Source organism: Phalangium opilio, unplaced genomic scaffold (genome assembly GCF_054372755.1).
Source record: "Phalangium opilio isolate 3A_F unplaced genomic scaffold, DU_Popi_V2 ptg000352l_1, whole genome shotgun sequence".
NCBI classification, from domain to species: domain Eukaryota; kingdom Metazoa; phylum Arthropoda; class Arachnida; order Opiliones; family Phalangiidae; genus Phalangium; species Phalangium opilio.
In genome coordinates, this window is record NW_028324228.1 from 1675761 (window position 1) to 1698705 (window position 22945).

Consider the following 22945-nt stretch of genomic DNA (forward strand, 5'->3'; position numbering starts at 1 on the left):
TCCTAAGCTCGCTCATTGGGCAATCCAAATCAAACTTAAAAAGTTAGTGCCATAATTTTCGTCATCCACAAACTTAAAATACGAAAAGAATCCTTGAAAAATTTAGTTTATTATGATATGTTTACTTTTGTATTTGGTTTCGTAGAAATTTATAAACTTGCAATCAAAGTTTTGTGTTTGGGAAAGGCCTAGTTAAAATTTGTTTCGCCTGATGACGTAGTAAGGAGAAATTTTTTCTCTTGATGTCGCTATCGTGACCCCTGTTAGTGTCTCAGCGCCGCGTTAAGCCTATTTTATTCAGATTCGCGCGGCATTAGTATACTCGGAAGTATCGGGCGCTCGCGCTTGGCTTTTCCGCGAGATGCCGTGAGTGACGTAGCAAGGAGAAAAACCCGCCAAATATCTTCTCCGCAAATTTGCTTTTTGCCCCCAAATTTCAAGTTCTCGAAGTGTTTTTTCTGTGTTTTGCCTCATATTTAAATATTTATTAAGCATATTTTTGGAATCAGAAGAGTTTAAACTCTCAAAAAAGTAAGGTTTTCTTTAGATTTGAGATCATTTTTAAATCAGTTCGCTATTCCTTTTCATTGGCAGTGGCAGTTTTTGGGAAAAACTTAAGGGTTGAAATTTCCATGCAGACGCCATTGACACTTGTCAAAACATATACCAAATTTAAACTAGTATTTTTCGAACTCGGAAACCGTTCAGCATCATGAACCGGTTTATTGACCGGTTTTTTGCTTTCTTTTTCGAGACGAACTTAGCAGATTACACTTCGTCGTAGCTAACAGTTTCCCATTGTTTTAAATTTGCCGAGAGTTTGAAACGTCAGTCAAGCGACATCTAGTGCCATTTGTGAAATCCTAACTTCCACCCTCCTTTTATTCCTATCGCAAGGGTTGGTATTAGAGAAGGCAGTGGAAATATAGTAGGCGGTAGGAACGAGTGCATTTTTACTTCTCCTAAGAGACAGCCTATAGAGAATAGGTATGTTGGTGATCCTCAAATATTGTTTCACTTCCCATTTTTACCTTGACCCTTTTATATTACACTAACTCCACTTTTTTCGAGTCTCGGACGTTTATGTTTAGATAATATGGATGGGTTTCGCAACAAGAATCGAAAGCGTCCATTTTCGAATTAAAAAGATAGCATTATCTATTATTCCCTTCTGATATTACACATTAATTTTTGCTTTTATCGCCATTTCGACGATATGGTAAGAAAAAGTAATTTTCAAGCCCGGTAATCAAAGACGTTAAGTTCATAAACACTTAATTCAGTTTGCCTACTAAAACCTGTGTAATTTTGCTACTAGTTTAAGGTGGTATCGCGAGATCCCTATAGCAAAAACATCACAGATATACTTTTTTTGGTGTTTGGAGGAAAGTATTTTGCTATAGAATCCACTAACGTAATAACTATGGCTTTTTGGAATTGGGTTTTATCGAAAAGATAGTAACAATAAGTGAGTTAGGCGAGCTTGTGATAAATAACTGATACGGAGAAAAACGTATACATGTTAAATTCTGATAAAAAATAATAGTGACAATATTTCAGATGAATGTCTACTACAAAAAAATAATTTGGATACTTTTTACAAAGCTTAAATTTCAAAATATTACGCTTAAATTTAAACTTCAAAGCAAGTAGATTTAGAAAATAGAAAATATTTTTAATTTAACCGAACGTAGAGTACGACCCTTTTTTCTACATAATTTTTTTTCGGAAAATTTTGTCGATTGAATACATTTGTCAGTTAAAATCTTACTAAGAATATTCAATCTCAAAAAATATCATCTAAAATTGTTGTATTGTTTAAACGAATAAACTTCTGAATAGCTTTCGATTATTTGTAGTTAATCGTATTTTTCGAAAAAATCGATCAAAAAACCCCGAGCCCTATCCACAAACGACACTTTCACGGCCACCTGAGATGAGTTCTTAATCCCACAAACTACGTCACACGTAGATAAAAATTTATTGTATATAAACGGCGACACGTTTTGTGATTTTTTTTGTACGATTCAGGAGCCATAGACAATAAAAAAATTTTTTATCCTTTTAACAAACTTATCTTTTTATTTTACATTTACTTTGAAATACATCAGTGATTACATATTATCAGAAGAAGGCTATTATATTTATATCACCTCATTTGAATATTATCTTAAGCAAAACTAATTTGTTGTAAAAATTAACATTTTTGAAAAAAAAAGTGATGAACCGAATAAAAGGCTTGAAGCGGAGTCTGGGATTTGGTTATTCATCTAGAACACTTCCGTTTCCCAAGGTCCTAGTGCAGAATTATAATTCTTATCTACTATACACACAGTCACTGTTTATTCCAAAAAGTCGAAAGCCTCGTCAAATGTCTTGAACGAGAATTTTATGTACTTCTTTCGAGATTAATTAAACTTAATAAAACATAAATATTTAAAATGGATAGTTAATATTTGAAGCTACTATTTTGGGGGAACAAAGGCTATCTGATTGGTCCTGAATTACGCATTAGTCACAAGAGGGTCGACAATAGGACCCACGATCTCAGACTCCAAGAGATCAAACTGGAAATAAATAAGTCAAATCCGTTGAATGGCTTATGCCTAGAAGCTTGGAGGTAGGGCCGTGCAGACTATTCGTTACTATTTGGTCGGACCAAATAATTTGGTCAAAATTGACGTTTACTATTCGCACCGACGAATCGAATAATGATTTTCAAAATTCTAGAATACCAAATAATGAGCTTCGAAAAACCAACTATTCTATAGCGGATAAAACAATTTGAAAGTGAATGTTTTTAACAGTCTATTGACCAAATTATTTGGTATTCGCAACCAGTTACTGAATTTTTCTGTTGATTTTTTGAATTTGAGGGCGCTGTCATCGAGATAGGAAAATAAATGTTATGCTCCTATCCCCATGGGCGCTGTGATAGTGTCCGCTGGACCGTGGCCTCTTAGATGACGCGACTCGGCCGACACAGCCTTAAAATTCTGACGTGGCTACTGTTAAGTATTAGCCGCGTTCACCGAGTCGCGTGATCTAGGAGGCTATAGCTGGATTCAGCCACTCAGTCTTTAGAAGTTCATAGACAAGGATAAACCATTAAAGGTTTTAAAGGGTAATGGTTATTATCAACTTTTCGCTGCGGAGCTAACTATATTGAACTTCTTAATAATATGTCACTACAGTATACCTATTAAAAAATATAGTATCATGGAAGAGGTCATACATTGCAAAACGAGTAGGGATATATTGACAACTAACCTAATTTTGATATAAATATAACATTTGATTCGTTCAAAAATAAGTTTTCAGATGTTCAATAGTACCTTTCCGTGTCCCATTATTTATAAATTTGAAATTTGGTAGAATAGTTTTATAGAAATTTAAATTTGGTCGAATTTTTGAACTTCACACTATTTGGTCAAATTATTTGGTCATTTTCCTATTCCGAGCCGAGAGATGGCTCCCAAAAACACTGCTATTTGGTATTCGACGAATACCTTAAAAAGTACTATTCGCACAGCCCTACTTGGAGGAGAGAGGCGAGATGAAGTAGAGATCTCAGTATCTATAACGAAGCTTCTGTACGACCACCTACGGCAACGAAGTTCTCCCATCATCCTCGGCGTTTTGGTAGGGTCGTTAAAAACTCGTTATGTTCGAGAACGTCGAATATGACCCTTTTTTTAAATGGCGCTAGGCGGCCGGAAATAAGAAAAAATTCTTAAAGGACAAGTGTCAAGTGACCCCCCGTTTTGAATGAAAAATTTATAGGACATTGTCCACTGAAGTGTCGCTTCTCCAAGCCAAGCTATCAAAAAAATTTATTGGTCAAACTGTCCAGTGATCCCCTTAGTTTTAAAAAAATTATCGGACATTTGAAAATTTTATTGGACAATGTCCAGTGCCCTGTGATTATTTCCGTCTCTGCCTAAAGGTAGGCACGCGCGCAAGGAACTCTGGGAGGCTTTCATTGCCGCGCATGGCCCGCGATTATTTCTACTCCATTTCGCGTCTCTCATAAAACCTTCAATACCAATTGTTTAATCCTTGTCTGATTATTATCAGATGAAGGAAGACAACCAGCTAGAATTCGATTAATGTTCCTTCGGCTAACTTTTTAATGAAGGCTTCAATTCAATTATGGTTAGACTATTTTTAGTCGGAGATATTATAAAATATATTTTTCTTTTACGTTGTATACAGTCTGTCATCATCGATTTTATATAATCTTCCCCACGAATTTTAATAGCATAATTTCTATAAAAAAAATGTATATTTCATAAAAGTATACAAAAGAGATGGCTTGAATTCTGGTATTTTATTATTCATCTCTAATGTAGATGAATTCGTATTCCGATCCACTTGTGTTATTCAAACGATATCTGATCAAGGTCTAAATGTAGGGTTTCAAGCCATCACCAATTTATCCGTTTACTGAAAAACATTGAAAGAATCAGTTAGACGTCCGTAAAACAGCGACTAGCCTGTTAATCAAACTGCTAAAATTCATTAATATTTTAAAAGATTTTAGCCTTATTTGTCTTCATATGGGTTCTTTCATATTGGATGACTTTTGTAAATCTCCATTTTGGGTATGTTACATGTTGTTTACTTTACCTGGGTCTGGCACTAAATCAATTAAATTTACCGAAGTGATTTTTTTACGCGTAATTAATTTGTCTTGCCTTACCCTTTCTCATCAGTAGGCATACAACTAAGGCCTCAGACCATTTAACGTAGATATGGAGTCCCCAAAAGGGTTAAATTGGCTAGAAATGTCTCCTCCGCTGAAAGGCATATGCCAAGAAGTCCAATTGTTTAATGCTGCGCTGATTATCTTCCATTAAAAAAGTCTGCTCCTTAATCCCCATTGACTTAATTTTCTTCTTTGTCTTGTGATGTGTAGGCCAAAAGTTTCCTTAAAATGCTTTGTTTCAAAATTACTCCCCCCCCCCAAATCCAGGTAAAAATCCGATATGTGAAATTCTTGCATAAAGCAAAAATCGAAATCAATTAGCAAGATCTCAGACTCATAGCAGAGATTACAAAGAGAAATTATTTTTATTCGTTTTGTTACGATCAAACATATCCGCTCGTGTTTTTTCAGAATGGGGGAACAATTTCTAAAGATAGTGCGAGCTGTAAATGGTTAAAAATTAAAAGACATTGTAATTAACAAATTAGTTCTTGGAAATTCGTATCATTCCGTCCTTTCTGAATGTGAAAGTAGAAAAATATAATTATAAAGAAACCTTGGAATGAAGTACTTCTGGACCAACTTACACTTCTAACTGGTTTCTTTGTTTCCATGTTAAAACTTGAATGGAATCGTTGCTTAAAGAGAGGATGAAAAGGAAAATCAAGTGATTTTTTTATCTTTTACTCTACTAATTATAAGATCAATTTGCATAGTGAAACATACAGGAGATTTCTCCGAATGATTTTAAAATCAAATTAGTTTGAGAGTTTATGTATAATTTAAGTACCTCCGACCAATGGCGTAACCCCCTGCACACTCCATGTCTCGCGCCACGATTGTCACACTGCGGGCAAATTTTATCAAATCTATCGATAACTTTCGTTCGACACAATGAATAAAAATGTATTTGTAGACAAAGACATTAAAAATATAAGATAAGTGTTGACAGGAAGTCATACTACTCCTTGGAAGGGGTAATTGGACCAGTTACTCAGGTGATATATGAAGTAAAAGGGGAATGGGTAAAACTAGTGGTCGGCGTTTGGACAAGATAATCCACAGAATTTTGGTTAATCAGTTATTCATGAATAATAATCAGATAATTTTTCGTGATTACATTGCATTAATCATAGACTTCCCGTGGATAATTTCAAATTATGAACAGTGGCGTCGCTAGGCCTTTTTTTTGGGGGGGGCTATAGCCCCCCCAAATTCCAAACTTAGCCCCCCCCCCAAAATAATCCGTAAACCCTACCAAATAATTGCTGTTAGCAACCTAAAATTCTGTAGCAATTTATAAGAGGTTATAATGAAAGATTCGTTAAGTTTCATCTCAGCAGCGATGAATTTCAATATAAAACAGTACAATTTTGAAGAAAGAAAAGATGGAGACAAGTAAAATGTTCCATGTTCTTTCGAAGGGAGTTCCAATAGTGTGGACTCAAAGTTAACCAAAACTAAGATTAAAACTTAAAACGAGTGAAAATCCTTCATAATAATTTCCGTACTCTTTATCAATAAAAGGTTGTATATCTTTAAAATACAAATAATTTCACGTTGACAGAAATTCACGGATAGTTTTAAAGGTCTACACATTTTCCAATGAACCCATTATGCAGTTTTTTTATTAAGTTCTTATAATAACTAGTTTGCCCAGATTTAGCCCCCCAAATTTCAAACCCTAGCGACGCTACTGATTATGAATAAAGATAAAACAAACAGATATTATCCTATCCAAATGCCGACCACTAGGTAAAACAACAAGTTATGTTTGAAATTGGTGAAAAGAAATTAATATAAGCAATTTTTTAAAATAATTAATGTTTTATTATAATTTGTTTAAATTAGAGCTGGGCATTATCTATCCATTATCCACGTTATTTAACTTTATCCATACTCGAAAATTATCCACAGAACGTACATGTTAATCGTATTATAATCCACAACTTTGTTTATAAATAATCGTTTATCCACCAATTCGTGGATAATGGATAGATAATGCCGAGCTCTATTTTAAAACTTAAAATTTGAATATCCGTTGCTTTAGCCAATTATTTTCTACACTTACTTTTTCTTTATCACGTCTTTGTCTACAAAAGCATTTGTATTAATATCTGTCACTTCAGTCTTAATTTTAATTAACTGTGTTGAGAAAGTGACGTATGTTATAAACCTTAGCAAAACAGGAATGTGCTACAATCTTTTTACCAAGCTGTTATCAAGAGTTGTGGAAAATTATCGTTAAAATATATACCTATGTATCTTCCATAAAATCATATTTTCAATCAGCCTTTGTGAATTCCCTTTAAAAAGACCATGGGTGCATTAATCAGACGATCTAACTTTTTGACTCAGCTCGATGGGTCAAAAAGTTGTATCAACTTGCCCAACTTTTGAAGGGAAAAGTGAAATAAATCCTTCCTATTCACAAGACTAAACTTTTACCGCCAAATGGAACATTTTAAGTGCCACCTACCTTGGCACTTATGAAATAACCCGCGAAAAAGGCTTTTTTGTAATTCATTTTGATTGGCTGGAGAAATGAACTTAAAAAGTTGAGTCAGCAAAAATTGGATCACTGATCCAATTTTTCCTATCCAACTTTGATTCAACTCGAGTTGACCCATCAAGCTGAGTCAAAAAGTTGGATCGTCTGAAAGAACCTTAACTTAATCCCGATTTGAATCTTATTCAAAACCTAATCCAACCTAGCCTAAAATAAACTTAACCCTAACGTTAAACGTATTCAAACCTTACCGTATCTGATCCATCACACCATAGTCCCTATATTCTCGGCATGGATGCGATTAGTCAGGTTTCATATAACGTTTACTTCGAAGGGATAGTGGGGTAAAGTCACTTCCGGCGGACACGGAGAAGTTGGCACCTATGAGGGAGGCAAAGTTTTTCGCCTACAATCTTGGCTTGCGCCACACTTCCGACCTTTCTCATGTTTAACGCTTTCAATTCTCGGGTTACACAATTGATTATTATTCCGAAAACAATTTGGTGATCCACACAAGGAAAGTTTCACATTTCAGATAGTTCCCTTGTTTTAGGGAGCACTGTTGGAGGGCCTGTTACATTGATACGGATTGCATTAGTTGTTTATATAATATTTACAATGGAACACTCCGTTAATTTTTCTTCAAAAATTTTAGAAACACCCTGTATATTGATTTCGTCAGTCATTGAATATTATATGAAGATTATTATATAATCTTCCCAAAGAATATTCAAAAATATTAAGGGAAAAATTTCACAGAAAAAATGTACAGTTTATAAAATTATTTTTATTCTCTGAAGTCTGGTATTTTCTTATCCATCTCTAGTGTAGATGAATTCGTATTCAAATCCACTTGTGTTAACGAACGAGACTCGATCAAGGTCTAAACTTAGGGTTTGAAACCATCACATTTTTGAAAATGCATTAGCGTTTTTCATCTTCCAATGGGTTGATTCATATTGGATGACTTTTGAACATCAACATTTTGGGTATTTTACCAGGTCTGGAAACAAATTACTTAAATCTCCGCTAGTTAGGGATCGTTATTCAAATATTAGATAGGCCTGTGCGAGTCCAAATTTTTGGGGTTAAAGCCAAAACTCGAATCCCAAAGAAAGCTCGTGCAGAATCTCGAGTTGAGTCTTTTAATTAGAATCGAGTCCTCGAGTCCTTAAGTCAGCTTCAAAACTTGGTTTGAAGTCCTGAGAAATTATGTCAAGTCTCAGTCGAGTCCTGATAATATAATTCTATTTATACTTACTGGAATTTAATTTACGTAGTTTAATTTTACATACTTACGTTACAAAAATTATAAAGTCCTCACGACGAAAATGACGCACTCATTTTAATAATATAATCCTATTTCCGAAGAGATTTTGGGTGAACAAAATTTTAAAATATTGCAAAAACATTTAACCACTTTTAACGAAACTAATTTTATTTCAAAGATTCAAATACCCCCTTTCTCATTAAATTTTATTTAAAGTTTTAAATGAGAGTTACCCTTTGACAATGATTTTAGTGTTTTTCGTATTCAAATGGTCTTGTTAATTTTGAATGACTTTTTTAAATTTAATTTTCGGTTACGTTACGTGTTGTTTACTTGTGAAAGTCACTTAAATTTATTGTAGTCCAGGACAGCTTTTTGGGGAATTAAATAGTGTGTAATTATTATTTTCAGGACGCCAACTTAACATGGTATACAGATAATCCAGATTTTACACCGTGTTTTCAAAAGACCATCTTGGTCTGGGTGCCATGCGCGATACTATGGCTGTTTTTGCCCCTGGAACTGTCGCAAATCGCTAAGTCGGAAAGGCGAAGTGTTCGTTGTTCTCTCCTATGCATTACGAAAAGTGTAAGTATTTGTATGCTAAATTAGCAGCTTTCTACAACACGAAATGCATTGTATAGAGTGCTGTCAATAAGAACTATTTGACGTCATTTTACGAGCGGACTTTGTCATCTTGTTTTCAAATCATATTGTAGCGCCATCTTCCGTACAAATGTTTCAGACACAAACCCTAGACCAAAACAAACCGAGGCCATTACCGTTACCGCTTTTGAGTTTGTATGGGTAGAGTTTGCTGTGTAAGTCAGGCCCGGATCAAGCCGATGCGGGGCCCAGGGCAGATTGCTATCGCGAGGCCCCTGATTTTTAGTATAGGTTAAAAATCCTATATTTATTTATTAATATCGAAATCATTGACAAAATCCTCGAGGCTCGAGGACTTTATGTCAGAATGTCGTCTGCTTATATATAGGTTCCACCCATAATTGTGGCATGGCCTAATAGATCAAGCATTCCCGCTTCACAAAACTGCTAGCGCATCGTCTGCATGGGTTATGACCATTCCCGAACGCTTATAATTCTCGTTCTTGGGAAAGTTTCTATGTGGCCTTTACACGCTCAATGTTTTGCGCAATTAAATGGGGGCCATCTAAAAAATTCATCATCTTAAAAATTATTCCCAAGACTTTTTACTAATTGTGCAATGCGAAATCCATCAAGATGTTTAAAGCTCAATATTGAGAAAAATCCTTATAACTTTATTGGACAAATATATTGATTAAATTCAACATGATATATTCAATTGTATTGAATATGTTTTGATCACAATAAAATTGTTGATGTTGAGTTCATAGACCGGGTACAATTTTATTGTACAAACATTACATATAAAGCGTCAAATACACAAACTTTAATGTTATTCGAAAGTGAAATATTGTTGAATTGTTTGAATAACCTTTTGCACGATAAAAACCCATTCAGGTTTTTTTACGCAAAAATTGTCCAAAATTTACTGCAAATGATGATGAATTTCCAAAAAAAAAACATATATTGTGGCATTATATTTGAACTTTGCACAAATGTTAGTCTGGATAACATTTTATTTATACTTCGTAACTTAAACAACGAGCCCTACGTTTTTTGCGCCAATTATTGAGCTTATAGGTTCCCCTTAAGTCCTGTTTTCATTGCAACATGGGCTTTCTATTATGTTCCCAGTGGTATGTTAATGTAAAGCCCACCCTACACGCTCAATAATTTGCGCAAAAAACCTGGGGCCCGTTGTTTTAGTTACAAAGTGTAAATAAACGTTATCCAGACTGACTTTTCTGCAAAGTTCAAATCCACAATATTTTTTTGGAAATGGAACATCATTTGCAATAAATGTTGCACAATGTTTCCATAAAAAACTGAAAATACATATTGTACGAGTTTTTTATTGCTCAATGTTATTTGAACAGTTGAACGATATTTCACATTCGAATAACATTAAACTCTGGGTTTTGACACCTTATATGTAATCTTTGGACAATAAAATTGTACCCGGTCTATGAACTCAACATCACAGTTTTATTGTGACAAAAATAAATTCAATATAATTTAAAATATCATGTGGAATTTAATCAATATACTTGTCCAATAAAGTTTTAAGTTTTTTTTCTAAATATTGGCCATTGAACATAATGTTGGGTTTTAATTTGCACAACAAGTGAAAAGTTTCGGAATAATCTATAAAATGATGAAATTTATAGATGCCCCCCCCTTCAATTTGTGCAAAATATTGAGTCTGCATAATCTGAATTCTCGAACAGTTCGATTTATTGAAATAAATTGAAAGGAAAAATTTTGCAATTCTTAAACGGCCCGGGGGCCTTTGATATTTAGCGGGGCCCCTCCCAACAGCGGGGCCCTGGGCAGCTGCCCGGTCTGCCTTATGGGCGATCCGGGCCTGGTGTAAGTACTTGTCGCAGAAGCAGTAAAAAATATCCTGAGCTTCGCTTTTTTGATATTTCAAGTGTGATTAGTAATCAATGTTGTAAAGCTAAAGTATTGTCCGAAAAAAGACGCGAAGAATGGATAAAGAAGCTAAGCCTTAGCCCAAGCTCTGTTGAAAATCATAGGGTGTGTTCGGTAACTCTAATGGCCGCCACGACACCTATTTTGGATGATATTAAGAAATTTTAAAATAGAGATGGCGCTGCAAACCGTGGCAAAAGAATGTTGCCCTAACGTGACGAATTATTAATTCAAAACCAAGGCTTCTGACAGGACTCTATATCTGCTATAGCAGGTTTATGGCATTTAATTAGGATGAATTAAATTTAATGTTCAGGTTACGTGGCTGTCAAAAAATATCGTACTCTATCTCGGGTCCATATTAACATTATATGGAAAAAAATACTTCAGTATTTTATTCGTTATTTGACAACATTTTTAAAAGATTTGTGGTAAAAATGAAGCATGCCTTTTCTGAGATCGCATCCGACCTGCATTTTATTTCAAATATTTAAAAATTTATGTAATTATTTGTGATTATCCTCTGAGCATACAAATGACTTCAGCTCTAAGGGTTTGAATTTATCCTTTTTTCAGTGACATATACAGGGTGCTTCTGATAAATATGTCATAAATTATAGGGTGCGTTCTTTGGGTCAAAAGCCATTTTTTTGCTCCCAAACGTTGGCTCCTCCCATTTCGTTTAGAAATATAAGTCAATTTCAATAGCCTTCAATATGAAAACGTTTTTGAACCTTTTCTTGGCAGAAGTGCATATTAAATCATTTAAATGGGTAGAAGTGTGCGAAAGCTGCTAAACTTAAACCAAGTGTCATAGTGTTGACAGATCTCACAGCACCAAGTACACGAGTTTCGAGTTTCGGTTTCTTTTATACACAAAACGTTACATTGTTATTTAGAGTTTGTGTTCCATATATACAGTCTTTTGGAGTCATCAAAAGGACATATGTTGGTGGTGCACTAGAGGGGTCCAACATTGACACGAAGTCCCGTACGCTTTTAGCAAAATCGCGAAATCTTTCACACAAAATCACGAAATCTTTGAAGAAATCACGAAATTACGAAATCAAAGAGGAAATTCCGAAATATTTGGCGAAATTGGGAAATCAAGAAGAAATCACGAAATCATTGGCGAAATCCTGAAATCAAATAAGCAATTTTTCGCAAAATCCCGAAATCAAAGAAGAAATCTTTGGCGAAATCTCGAAATCAAAGAAGAAATCACGAAATCTTTGTCGAAATCATGAAATCAAAGAAAAAAACGGGAATTTTGGCGAAATCGCAAAATAAAAGAAGAAACACGAAATCTTTGCGAAATCGTGAAATTACAAAACTTTGGCAAAATCGCAAAATCACGAAATCTGTACGCTTTTTGGGAATGTCGGACCCCTCAGTTTAGATATATAAACTTACTGGTAGATTATCAATTTATGACTTTGTAAATACTTTAATTTTACAAGAAAAAAAACCCCTAATGTATGCAAAGGAACAACTAATCACAGCCTTAGTTTATAATGTTAAAAAAACTGGTTCTAATTGTCGTTTTGCAATATCAGCTCTTGATTCTTTTACTGGCCGCAGTTGACGCCTTAAAATTTGGAAAACTAATGTACCATGGGGATTTTCAAGTTGTTGACAATTTGGCGGTCGTCCTTCAATTCGTAACTTATGTAAAATAATCTGAAAAATTCTATTCGGGCCACATTTGATGTCTTGCGTGTTTCAGATCCTGGCGTTATTTCTCGTTGTTTACGGCAAAGGCGGTGGTGCATTGTTGTCTGGAATCCTGACATTGTTTTGGTTTATCTTAACACTAACGCAAACTATCACACTAAGATCCACCATCATGAAATACTATTTACAAGTTAGTAGATTCTTCTTTCCACTTAATAATAATATTATGGAGATATAAAAATCTAACTTTTCAGAACGACAAATACGATTACTTTGAACTGGTAATTGAGGCGGTACATTACCCTTTAGTAGTAGTTACACTCATTCTACACACGCTGACTGACACCGCGTCTCAATTCGGAAGAAATACGTACGCAATCGAAGTGAAATGGGTAATTTACAATTTTATTAAAACATGAACATATAAAGATATGCCAATCTAAGCTTGGAAACTGTTACATGGTAAAACGTTCCGAGATCACATGTATGTATTGCGAAGTTTTATATGCAGTTCAATACAATAGGTTTATATAAATCAAATATCGCTTTTGCCTTATAAATATTCTAGCACTCCACACTTAGGCTTCGTTTTCAAGCAAAAGCAGACTCTTGAAATATAAAACGTAGTTCTTTATTTCCGAAAATACATGTTCGCTCCACGATGGCAAAAACAACTCTCCCAAAATATACCTAGTGTTCCCTCGGCCTTCTTCTAGCCCCCATCTTTTTGGGCTTGGTCCCCCAGATTCGCAAGAACGAGAGGTGTCCGACGGTTACCAAAACTTTCCACAGCTAAAGGATTAAAAAAGCGAGGGCAGTACAGAAATTAGCTACGGTGTAGGTCTAGACACCTGGCCGAAAATTTCCCTATTTTGGCACATTTTTGCTTCATTTGACCTCGATTTCTGCCCCATGAAAACCAGCCTTTACGAAGAAGATAGTGTTTAGAGACCAACCAACTTGTGAATAAAACTGTTTATAACGCTTGAGTAATTCAATCTTATAATTTTAACGTCTCCAGTTGTTTATCAATAAATAGCAGTAGTAAGTTGTATATTCAATGAAACAGGCTAAAGTCCTTTTGACTCGGAGAAGAAAACTTTTGTTTTTTTTAGCCACATCGTAGTATACGATAAGCTCTTAGTTTGACCCGAGCCGTAGGTTGTCGCTTTCGTTATCGTTATATTTTGGATTAAAAGGAACTCGATAGTACCTCAACCCACCCATAGACGGAACCGAGCTCGGTTAGAGATGTTATTTTAATTAAAAAATTTCTTGGGCGCAGCCGGGATTCGAACCCGGGTCGCACGCGCTGCAGTAAGACACTTTCCTACTGTACCATGATGGCTTGACCGGAATAGCGAGTTTTCTTCCATTAATTTGTCTCTAAAGGGTCGGGAATGAGGGAGGGCCCTATTTATTTGTGGGCTCGGATACTTCCGACTTTGTGTCTTTTGATCTTCATATTTCATTTCTTTTTATTTATGTGCTAATTAAATAGATAACGATGTGGCTACTATTAAGGCCCAGCCCTTGGGCCATCTTGTTCAACTTGTTTTTACAGTGCTAGTTGATTTTCGTTATTCGTTCGTTGTTCCTGAACTAACTCACATTAAAGTGTTAGCGTTAAAAACTGTCTAAGTTTCATACTTATACTTAGAACTCATAAACATATGGTTGTTTTAAATCTCTCAACCAAAATAATAATTTAAAACTTTTAAGAAATCAAATGAAGACGATGCATCGTTCTGTTCTCGTATGGTACATTCGTGGCTTACCAGGTAATCTGTTGTTGACGTGATAACAAAGAAGTTGATAGTTTTATAATTCTAACTTTGAAGTTTCTCTTTGAAATTTTTAATAAAACGGTAGCACTTTGTGGAAAGATTGGAAGAAAACCTTGGAGCCTTCTGACGTGTACGACTTGAATCACTCTGAGCAAGCATTGACTGTCTCACGCATTTTCGAAAGACAATTAAAACCCAAAGCTAAAAACAAACGTGACGGCAATGAAATGCAAATGAATAACTTTCTGGAAGAATCAAAGGGAACAGTAAATCAAGGAAAATCCATTACGTGGAACTTGTTGAGGACAATCGGGCCTTGCTTGCTTGCTGGAGTGTTCTTACAAGTTCTGTCCGACGTAGTATCTTTCGCTTGTCCTCTCTTGATGGGGTAAATACTTTCATCGTTTGCCTATATTTGGAACGTCACAAATCCACTTTAAGTTAAATCTAAAACTACTGGGTATCATGTTTACTGAGGGTAATATGAATAGTTACCCTTTCCATATCTTTGATCAGGGAATTCCTTTTTGGAACCATAATACCAATGAATGCTTTGAGCATGCGTAATGATACTGTTTTGCTTCATTATGAGTTGTTACATGATCTCTATTAACCACTAATAACGATCTGACACACTTTTCAAAACTTTTCCTGGGTTTTGATATGGGGTATTATTTAACTCCCTGAAAACGGAATGCTTCACTAGAGACCCACATGCCCACAAATCCAGCAATCACTAGCCTCTAAGCCTAATCATGCCCTAACGGTGAGTTTAAATCGGCGCTGCGCGCTAGACGGCGCGTTTAGCAAGGTTGGTCACGCGATAAATTTAAACTTCCTAAATCCGACATTTTTCGAAGATGCGGTACCCACTTTTTTCAACCCACCCCATTCTCCCATTGTGGAAGGTCTAATCACAAACTTGGTATAGACTTCCTCACCAACACGGCTCCGTCCCTCTTCATTCATGGAAATATGGAGTCACCCCGGGAACCGACTTTCCTTTGTCTTATGCTTCAAGGCGTTGGCAATTTTGCAATGAACTTGAAGCAAGGAAATGGGAAGATTTTTCTCTTTCTCTAAATGAGAAATTACCAGTTATTAGACAAATCGAGCTAAAACGTCTTCTCTTTTGATTTTAGTTCCATTATTGACTACTCCACGAGCGAAGATCCTTTCTGGAAGGGGATTTTCTACGCTTGTCTTTACGGTCTGGCTGGTGTCGTGCAATCTCTGTTCCAAGAAGGCAGCGCTATTTTCCACACCAAACTAGGACTGAGACTCAAATCCGCAACTATGCACGTTCTTTACAAAAAAGTAAGTTAGTATAATCAAAGGGACTATGTAGCTCACTTATGAGATTTGTCAAAGCAGACATTTCGCTTGACGAGTAGCGATCGTCGTGACTTGACAATGGGCGAAATTCTTAACACGATGTACGTGGACACGAACAGATTCCAAGTACTATCGCCGCAACTGGGTCTCTTGTGGTCGGTCCCGGTACTAATGATTCTGTGTTTTGCCTTAATGTATCAAGAACTCGGCTATTCGGCCTTTGCAGGCATCATACCTATCGTAATTTTTGTTCCACTGTCCTATCTCAGCACCAAGAAATACAAAAACTTGCAGGTATAAAAACCAATATTCTGTATTTGCAAACCATATAATTTTGCTAATGGTTGTAGTACCCCTAGACTCATTGGTGCAAAAACTAATAATATAAAAAATATTTTATACAAATAATAATAACATAATCATACATATTGGTGTTAGATTGAAAGCCAGGAAAAAAATTATAAAATGTTTACAGACAATTTTAAAAGACGATTTCAGCTCCTGGAAGCATCTTACATCTCTTAGTCCAGACTGACTGGCTTCATTAAGGCTAAGCGATTTATTTTGCAAACTAAGACGTTCCTCATAAGACAAAGCTTGGCTTAATTGGTGCCCCTTCGGCAAGGAAAAATGAGTTTGAAATTGACTATTCAGCATGCTAGGGGTGAAAGTAGAGACGAACTTTGTTTTATTTTGTTGGTATTCATTGTAAAAAGTTACCAATAAGGGATTATCTAGAAAATTTGCTACCATAAAGGCAAAATTGAACCCAATCGAAAAACTTTCGAACGTTTCAACCATCTGTAAGGCATTTAGTGTACTGGTTAACTAAATTATATAGATCAACATGCTCTGTGGGTTTTTGATTTCCACTGAAGTAAACAAACGAAATTTACGGAATAATTTATGTACGGTTTAAATTTAAACCATTTAAAGTAGATTTACAAGGCTCGCTTAGTTGCGTATCTAGTTTTGGTAACAAAAGAAATGCTGCAAAATAAACACGGACGAAATACATTATGGCTAAACCTCATTGTTTAAATATACGGTTTTTTAGATTGAGCTGATGAAGCTGAAGGACAACAGAATGAAAATGATGAGCGAAATCTTGAACGGAATTCGCGTCTTGAAGTTGTACGCCTGGGAGAGATCATTCCAAAGAATCATTCTTGAATTCAGGAAAAAGGAAATTGCCATCATGAAAAAACAGTCCTTCTTCCAAGGAATAAACGTTTTTATAGCTGCTGTCGTACCGGCTTTGGTACGAACATAAAATATATAACTAGAAATGTAGTAACTAACCAGTAATGAATTTGAAAGAACTAAGCGCGGTGCGTCATTGTCCAGACGCAACGCGTTCTGTAAGAATAAGTAACCTGCAGCCGTTGTTTGACTATTATTATAGTCTCATGTTACTTATTTTACAATTTGTAACAAACGCAACCATATGTGGATACTGTGTAGCGATAAGGCGAGAGACCCTTTTCATAGAATACGCAACTCCCAGAATCTAGCTTTCGTCCTCAAAAAGAAAATATTAGTCATTTTTAAATTACCGATAAAATTTCATAGTGTTTTCGTTAGCCTCAAAATGAACTATAGAAAGATAGTTGACTTGCTTTTTCTTCACTATTTAATTATTTATAAATAGTCAAATTAATTAAATTAATTTTCATTTATCGCGAAAAAGCCTTGATACGCAAAGCATTCCCTTATTTCTTCTTCAGCAACGCGAATAATTTCCAGTTGCATTAATCCGTGATTTTAAATATCACTCTCGAAAATTAATTGAAATTATGGCCAAAATAGATACATTGTAACAAGTTGCTAAGAGTGTTTTGGAATAGGCTTAACAATTCTTTTTTAATCTGTGTGGTCCCGAAGGGATGTCTTCTAGCTTACGAAAAGTTAACATTTACTGTTACCTTTAAGTGTTCGTTCAAAACGTTACAAAATAGACTTTTTCACAAAACGGTTCATATAAACCTTTCGGCCAAAAACGCTTACAGAATAGAGTCCCCAATCATTCTATTATACTATTTAACTACAGGACTTACATTCTTTTTGATATTGATAGATATTTTTCTAACTATTCAGATAAGTTCACCATGTTTCGCCATGTACGTTTTAATTGACGATGACAACGTTCTTACCATGAGGAAAGCTTTCGTGTCATGGCAATTGGTACGATTATTAGCGATGTCAATGGTTACGTTTCCGGATTTAATAAACACGTTCGTTATGGTAAGATCAGTGTCAAACAGATAGAAGGGAGGGTCAAAAGATAACTGATTTCTATTGAAAATTTTTCTAATATTAAAAACTGTTTGGCTGGTTGAAATGTTTTCTGGAGCTTGCAAAATTTCAACATTGCAACGTTTTATCTGGTAACGTCAACCATAATTCGGAACATAAACTAGCTCGAGCAATAGCGGCACACCATTTCACGACCCACCTAAATTGTTCATTGAAAAATTGTAACAATCGGTCGAATCGGCGGCATTATCATGGTCACATTTCTAGTCTATATTTCAAAATTTTGATTTTTCTCTCTGCTGACCCTAAAATGCAAATAAGATGAAACGAATGATTTTGCTTCCGGTTCTAATTTGATGACTGGCTACAAATACCACTTGCAAATGTTCCCGATGTGCCGCTTATGGACCAATATTGTTTCAAATCAAGTATTTGTTGGGAGGCGTTAAACCTTGTGCACTATAAAATAGTTTCCTAGTCAAACAGGTTTTGTTTTTAGCAAAATTATCAGAAGTAACGCCCTGTTGACCCTTCCTTTTAAAAATAACACCAATACAAGAAGTGATTCTTTACAGACTCAAGTCTCGGTAAGAAGAATTGCAAACTTGTTAAGTCGTAGGGAAACCATGAATTTTGTGAAGGTGATGGCAAGTGATGCCCATAATGATACGTTAATTAAGAACACAGCTACTGGAGATTGGGACAAGAAAAATGGTATCGCTGAATTGGTCTAGTCAATTTGGTCGCTGGATATATTAGTCTCACAGATTTGGTCTAGGGAAGTTTGGTATTGTCAGATTGGTCTCGCGATCATTTTATCTTTGGCGAGTTTGTTCTGGTGATCTTTCGGTCTAGATAGAGTTTCGAAAATTGGAATCTTTCAAATTTGGTCTCGAGATGCATACAATAAGTCACACAAGTTCAGACCGTGTTAAGCTATAGAACTATTAAATCAGTTTTAGCGGTTCAGAGTTCAGTAAATTAGTCCCTAAAGTTCAGACCGTATTAAGCTATGGAACTTTGAAGACGGTTCTGCGGTTCAGATTTCAGTAATATAATCTATTAAATTCAGTTTTGTTGAGATTTAAGTCGTCGTTCATTACTCCTACGCGGATTTTCCATGAGAAAGGAGTAGTTTTTACCCATGTCGCGGTTTCAGTTCCAATTACAGTAATTCAGCGGGTATATAGTAAAGTTACAAATTCCACGGTCAGTCAGAACTACATAATTGAATATGAAGAATGACTTGGGTTTTAATAGCGAAGGACTATATGAAGGACATAACCAGTCGTGGTCATCAAGACCCTTGGTTTGAAAATGTGTTGTCCTTTGGGAATGCAATAATGTTTTTCAAGGACCATGTGATCTTTTGACCTACCAATTCGAATTTACGTGCCGTATATAACGAGAGCATGGTGTTTACACGCCAAGTTGAAAAACTAGTTATGTAGAGAGCTTTGAATAATATCTAGGTAAATAGGTTTGTAGGTATTCCTGTCGGTACGCGACAATTTGGTCTTGCCGATTTGGTCTTGGGACAAATTGGTCTAGAGACAAATTGGTCTCAGGACAACTGGGTCTCGAGACAATAAGGTCTTGGGGCAAATGGGTCTCGGGACACTTTGGTCTCGAGACAAATTGGTCCTAGTGCAATTTGGTCTCGAGACAAATTGGTCTCGAGACAAATTGGTCTCTGGACAAGAAAGTCTCGTTTTAAAAAAAGATATCACCCCTTCAGCATTTTTTTAAACAAGCCAAATTTAACCGAACCAAACCAAACCTTACCTAATCTAACCTAATCTAACCAAACCCAACCCATTCAAACGCAAAGCAAACTTAACCTAACCAAACCCAACCTTGTTTGGAGGTAAGAAAATTACTTATATGAGTATTAAAAGCCCGCCTCTTAGCACGAACAATTTATAAGCAATAATAGAAATATTTTGGAAAATGTGGCAGCTAATTAATAGGAGAATATTTTGGAAAAGATGGCAGCTAAATAATAGGATTTTATTTTGGAAAAGGTGGCAGCTAATTAATAGGAGAATATTTTGGAAAAGGTGGCAGCAAATTAATAGGAGAATATTTTGGAAAAGGTGGCAGCTAATTAATAGGAGAATATTTTGGAAAAGGTGGCAGCTAATTAATAGGAGAATATTTTGGAAAAAGTGGCAGCTAATTAATAGGAGAATATTTTGAAAAAGGTGGTATCTAATTAATAGGAGAATATTTTGGAAAAGGTGGCAGCTAATTAATAGGAGAATATTTTGGAAAAGGTGGCAGCTATTTAATAGGAGAATATTTTGGAAAAACTGGCAGCTAATTAATAGGAGAATATTTTGGAAAAGGTGGTAGCTAATTAATAGGAGAATATTTTGGAAAAGGTCGGAACGAATTATTGCAACCATTGTTTTGGAAAAGGTGGCAACTAATTAGGGAACCAAATAATCACGATACCAAATAGTCCCGAGGCCAAATAATCACGATACCAAATAGTCCCGAGACCAAATAATCACGATATCAAATAGTCCCTAGACCAAAAAATCACGAGACCAAATAGTACCGAGACCGTAAAATCACGAGACCAAATAGTACCGAGACCAATTAGTCCCGCGACCAAATCGGCGAGACCAAAATTTCGGCGAGACCATATTTTCCTGTTCCGATTCCTGTAGACTCGGAGAGTTAATATTTTGGTTTTCCAACTTGTTCAGCCAAAGAGCCCTTACAGAGCCATTTTCCATCAGAATATGCCGATATAGATTGTTCCTAGTCACTACTGAGCTAAACAGTCGTCGATGGAGTAAAACATGCATTGATTATATCTAATTAAATTTTAGCAATTGAGATTAACAAGGGAATATTTCATTGGAACTTGGAAGAGCCAGTCGCATCTCTGAAGGACATAAATTTCAATGTGGCACGTGGTTCACTGGTATCCGTGGTGGGTCCGGTGGGCTGTGGCAAGTCTTCACTCTTGTCCGCTCTGGTTTCGGAGATTGAGAAAGTAGAGGGGGAGGTCAGAGTGGTCGGGAGAGTCGGATATGTCACTCAACAACCCTGGATCCAGAACAATTCCCTCAAAAAGAATATACTCTTTATCGACGACATGGACCAGGAACGATATAACAACGTCATACGCGCATGTGCTCTGCAAGCAGATCTCGACCAGCTACCAGCTGGCGATGAGACGGAGATCGGAGAAAGAGTACGTATCATTGGAAATTCCTTTCGTCTCAAATCGTAGGCAAACTTCAAAAATAGCTAGTTTTTTACTTAATTTCGTTAAGACCACTTTGAGAAGTCATAACGCTGCATGGTACTTTCTCTTCTCAAAAGACTTTAATTGAAGACCTTTGGTTATGTCAATGGGTATTTCAATAAGTTAATATCTTTAACCAACGCCATTGCACAATCTGAAAAATTTTAGTCTTTAACCATTCCAAGGCGAATTTGATAAAATATGCACACTTCAGATAATGTGCAATCTCATAGGAAAAATTGTCTTGATAGTGTGGGCTTGAACAAAATTGTAACAAAAAAACCAAACAAAATTCAGAATAGATATACTTACAGGCTCAAATTATTCCTATTATTATAGAATAGTGGATTTTTTTATCTTGAAAGTTGAATCAAAGGATCCATCTTCAAAATTTTAGAAGATGAAACGAAAATTTGTAGAAGGGTTTAGTTTTCAGAGCTGCCACTTTCTTTGTATATGTGCTTAATTAAATCCTATACATAATAGGGTATCAACTTGAGTGGTGGTCAAAAACAAAGGATTAACGTTGCCAGAGCAATTTATCGAAATGACGATGTTTATCTCTTGGACGATCCATTAGGAGCGGTTGACTCACACGTGGCGAAACATCTCTTCGACGAAGTTATTGGACCAAATGGATTACTCCGTAACAAAGTAAGTGACGTCAGTCTTGTATTTCTCATAAAAGAGCACAGCGTGAAAAGGCCGAGTAGAATTTTGGTTTAAAATCAGTTCATCTTAACATTTTTCTATTAGTCGAAATCATTTCGTTGGTGATGTCGGCATGTCTTTTAAATTCATGGTTATCGGCTTATCTATTAAATCTATTCGCCGAGTTGTACCACGCTTACAGTCATGTGACATTGCCCACGAAATAGTAACACCACTACATTTTCAAAATATACTTCTTGCCACTCCACTACATAACGGATTGTCCATTCCTTAAAATATGTAGCAATATTAGAAATATACCGTGAAGAAAGTGTGATTCATGTAACAAAAGCTGTAGACTTCAACTGACATATTTTCATTGCGAAGCAGGAAATTGGGTTTAAAAGGCTCATTTGTCCATTGACGTAAACACGATTAAAAGAATTTCGTTCACAATTCAATAGTTAACTTAAATAAACTCATATGGCCCTTGATCTCACACCCTTTAAAGATGCGTATCAAGGATACGCTCTTCCTCGTTCGATAAATAGCTTTTCAATTTATTTTAGACGAGAGTTTTGGTAACTCACAACTTGAGCTTCATTCGAGAAGTTGACAAGATCTTCATGAACGACGGCCGAATCATCGAGAGGGGATCGTATGACGAAATCATGAGTCGTCAGGGAATGGCCAGAGAATATTTTGCGCAACACATGAACGACGAGGATAAAGCAGAAACATCGTGAGTAAATTGGAACTGTATCTACAGAAAGTATATGATAAGTGTGAACATAGACAATCTTCAGAAGAAATCTTTAAGTCATAGAAATTAGCCATATTTTGTAGAAAATAAATACCGACAAGTGACTTGTACTGCCTGCAGAAATTGCCTTAATTTGAATTTGTTTCTTTCAAGTTGAAAACCCTTCTGTTAATTTATAAATTCTGGTGTAAC

General features: G+C 35.7%; 1 protein-coding gene across 1 annotated transcript; it reads left to right on the top strand.

Annotated features, from left to right (window-relative positions):
- Nucleotides 1-4559: 4559 nt before the first annotated feature.
- On the top strand, nt 4560-22736 carry LOC149602804 (multidrug resistance-associated protein 1-like). Its single transcript, XM_089860258.1, has 17 exons — nt 4560-4604; nt 8899-9075; nt 12582-12695; nt 12752-12889; nt 12954-13091; nt 14422-14480; nt 14572-14874; nt 15629-15803; nt 15861-16115; nt 16879-17082; nt 17919-18065; nt 18653-18791; nt 19150-19259; nt 19629-19782; nt 20918-21285; nt 21826-21993; nt 22560-22736. The coding sequence occupies exons 1-17, from the start codon at nt 4560-4562 to the stop codon at nt 22734-22736; spliced, it is 2871 nt and encodes a 956-aa protein (XP_089716384.1).
- Nucleotides 22737-22945: the final 209 nt, after the last annotated feature.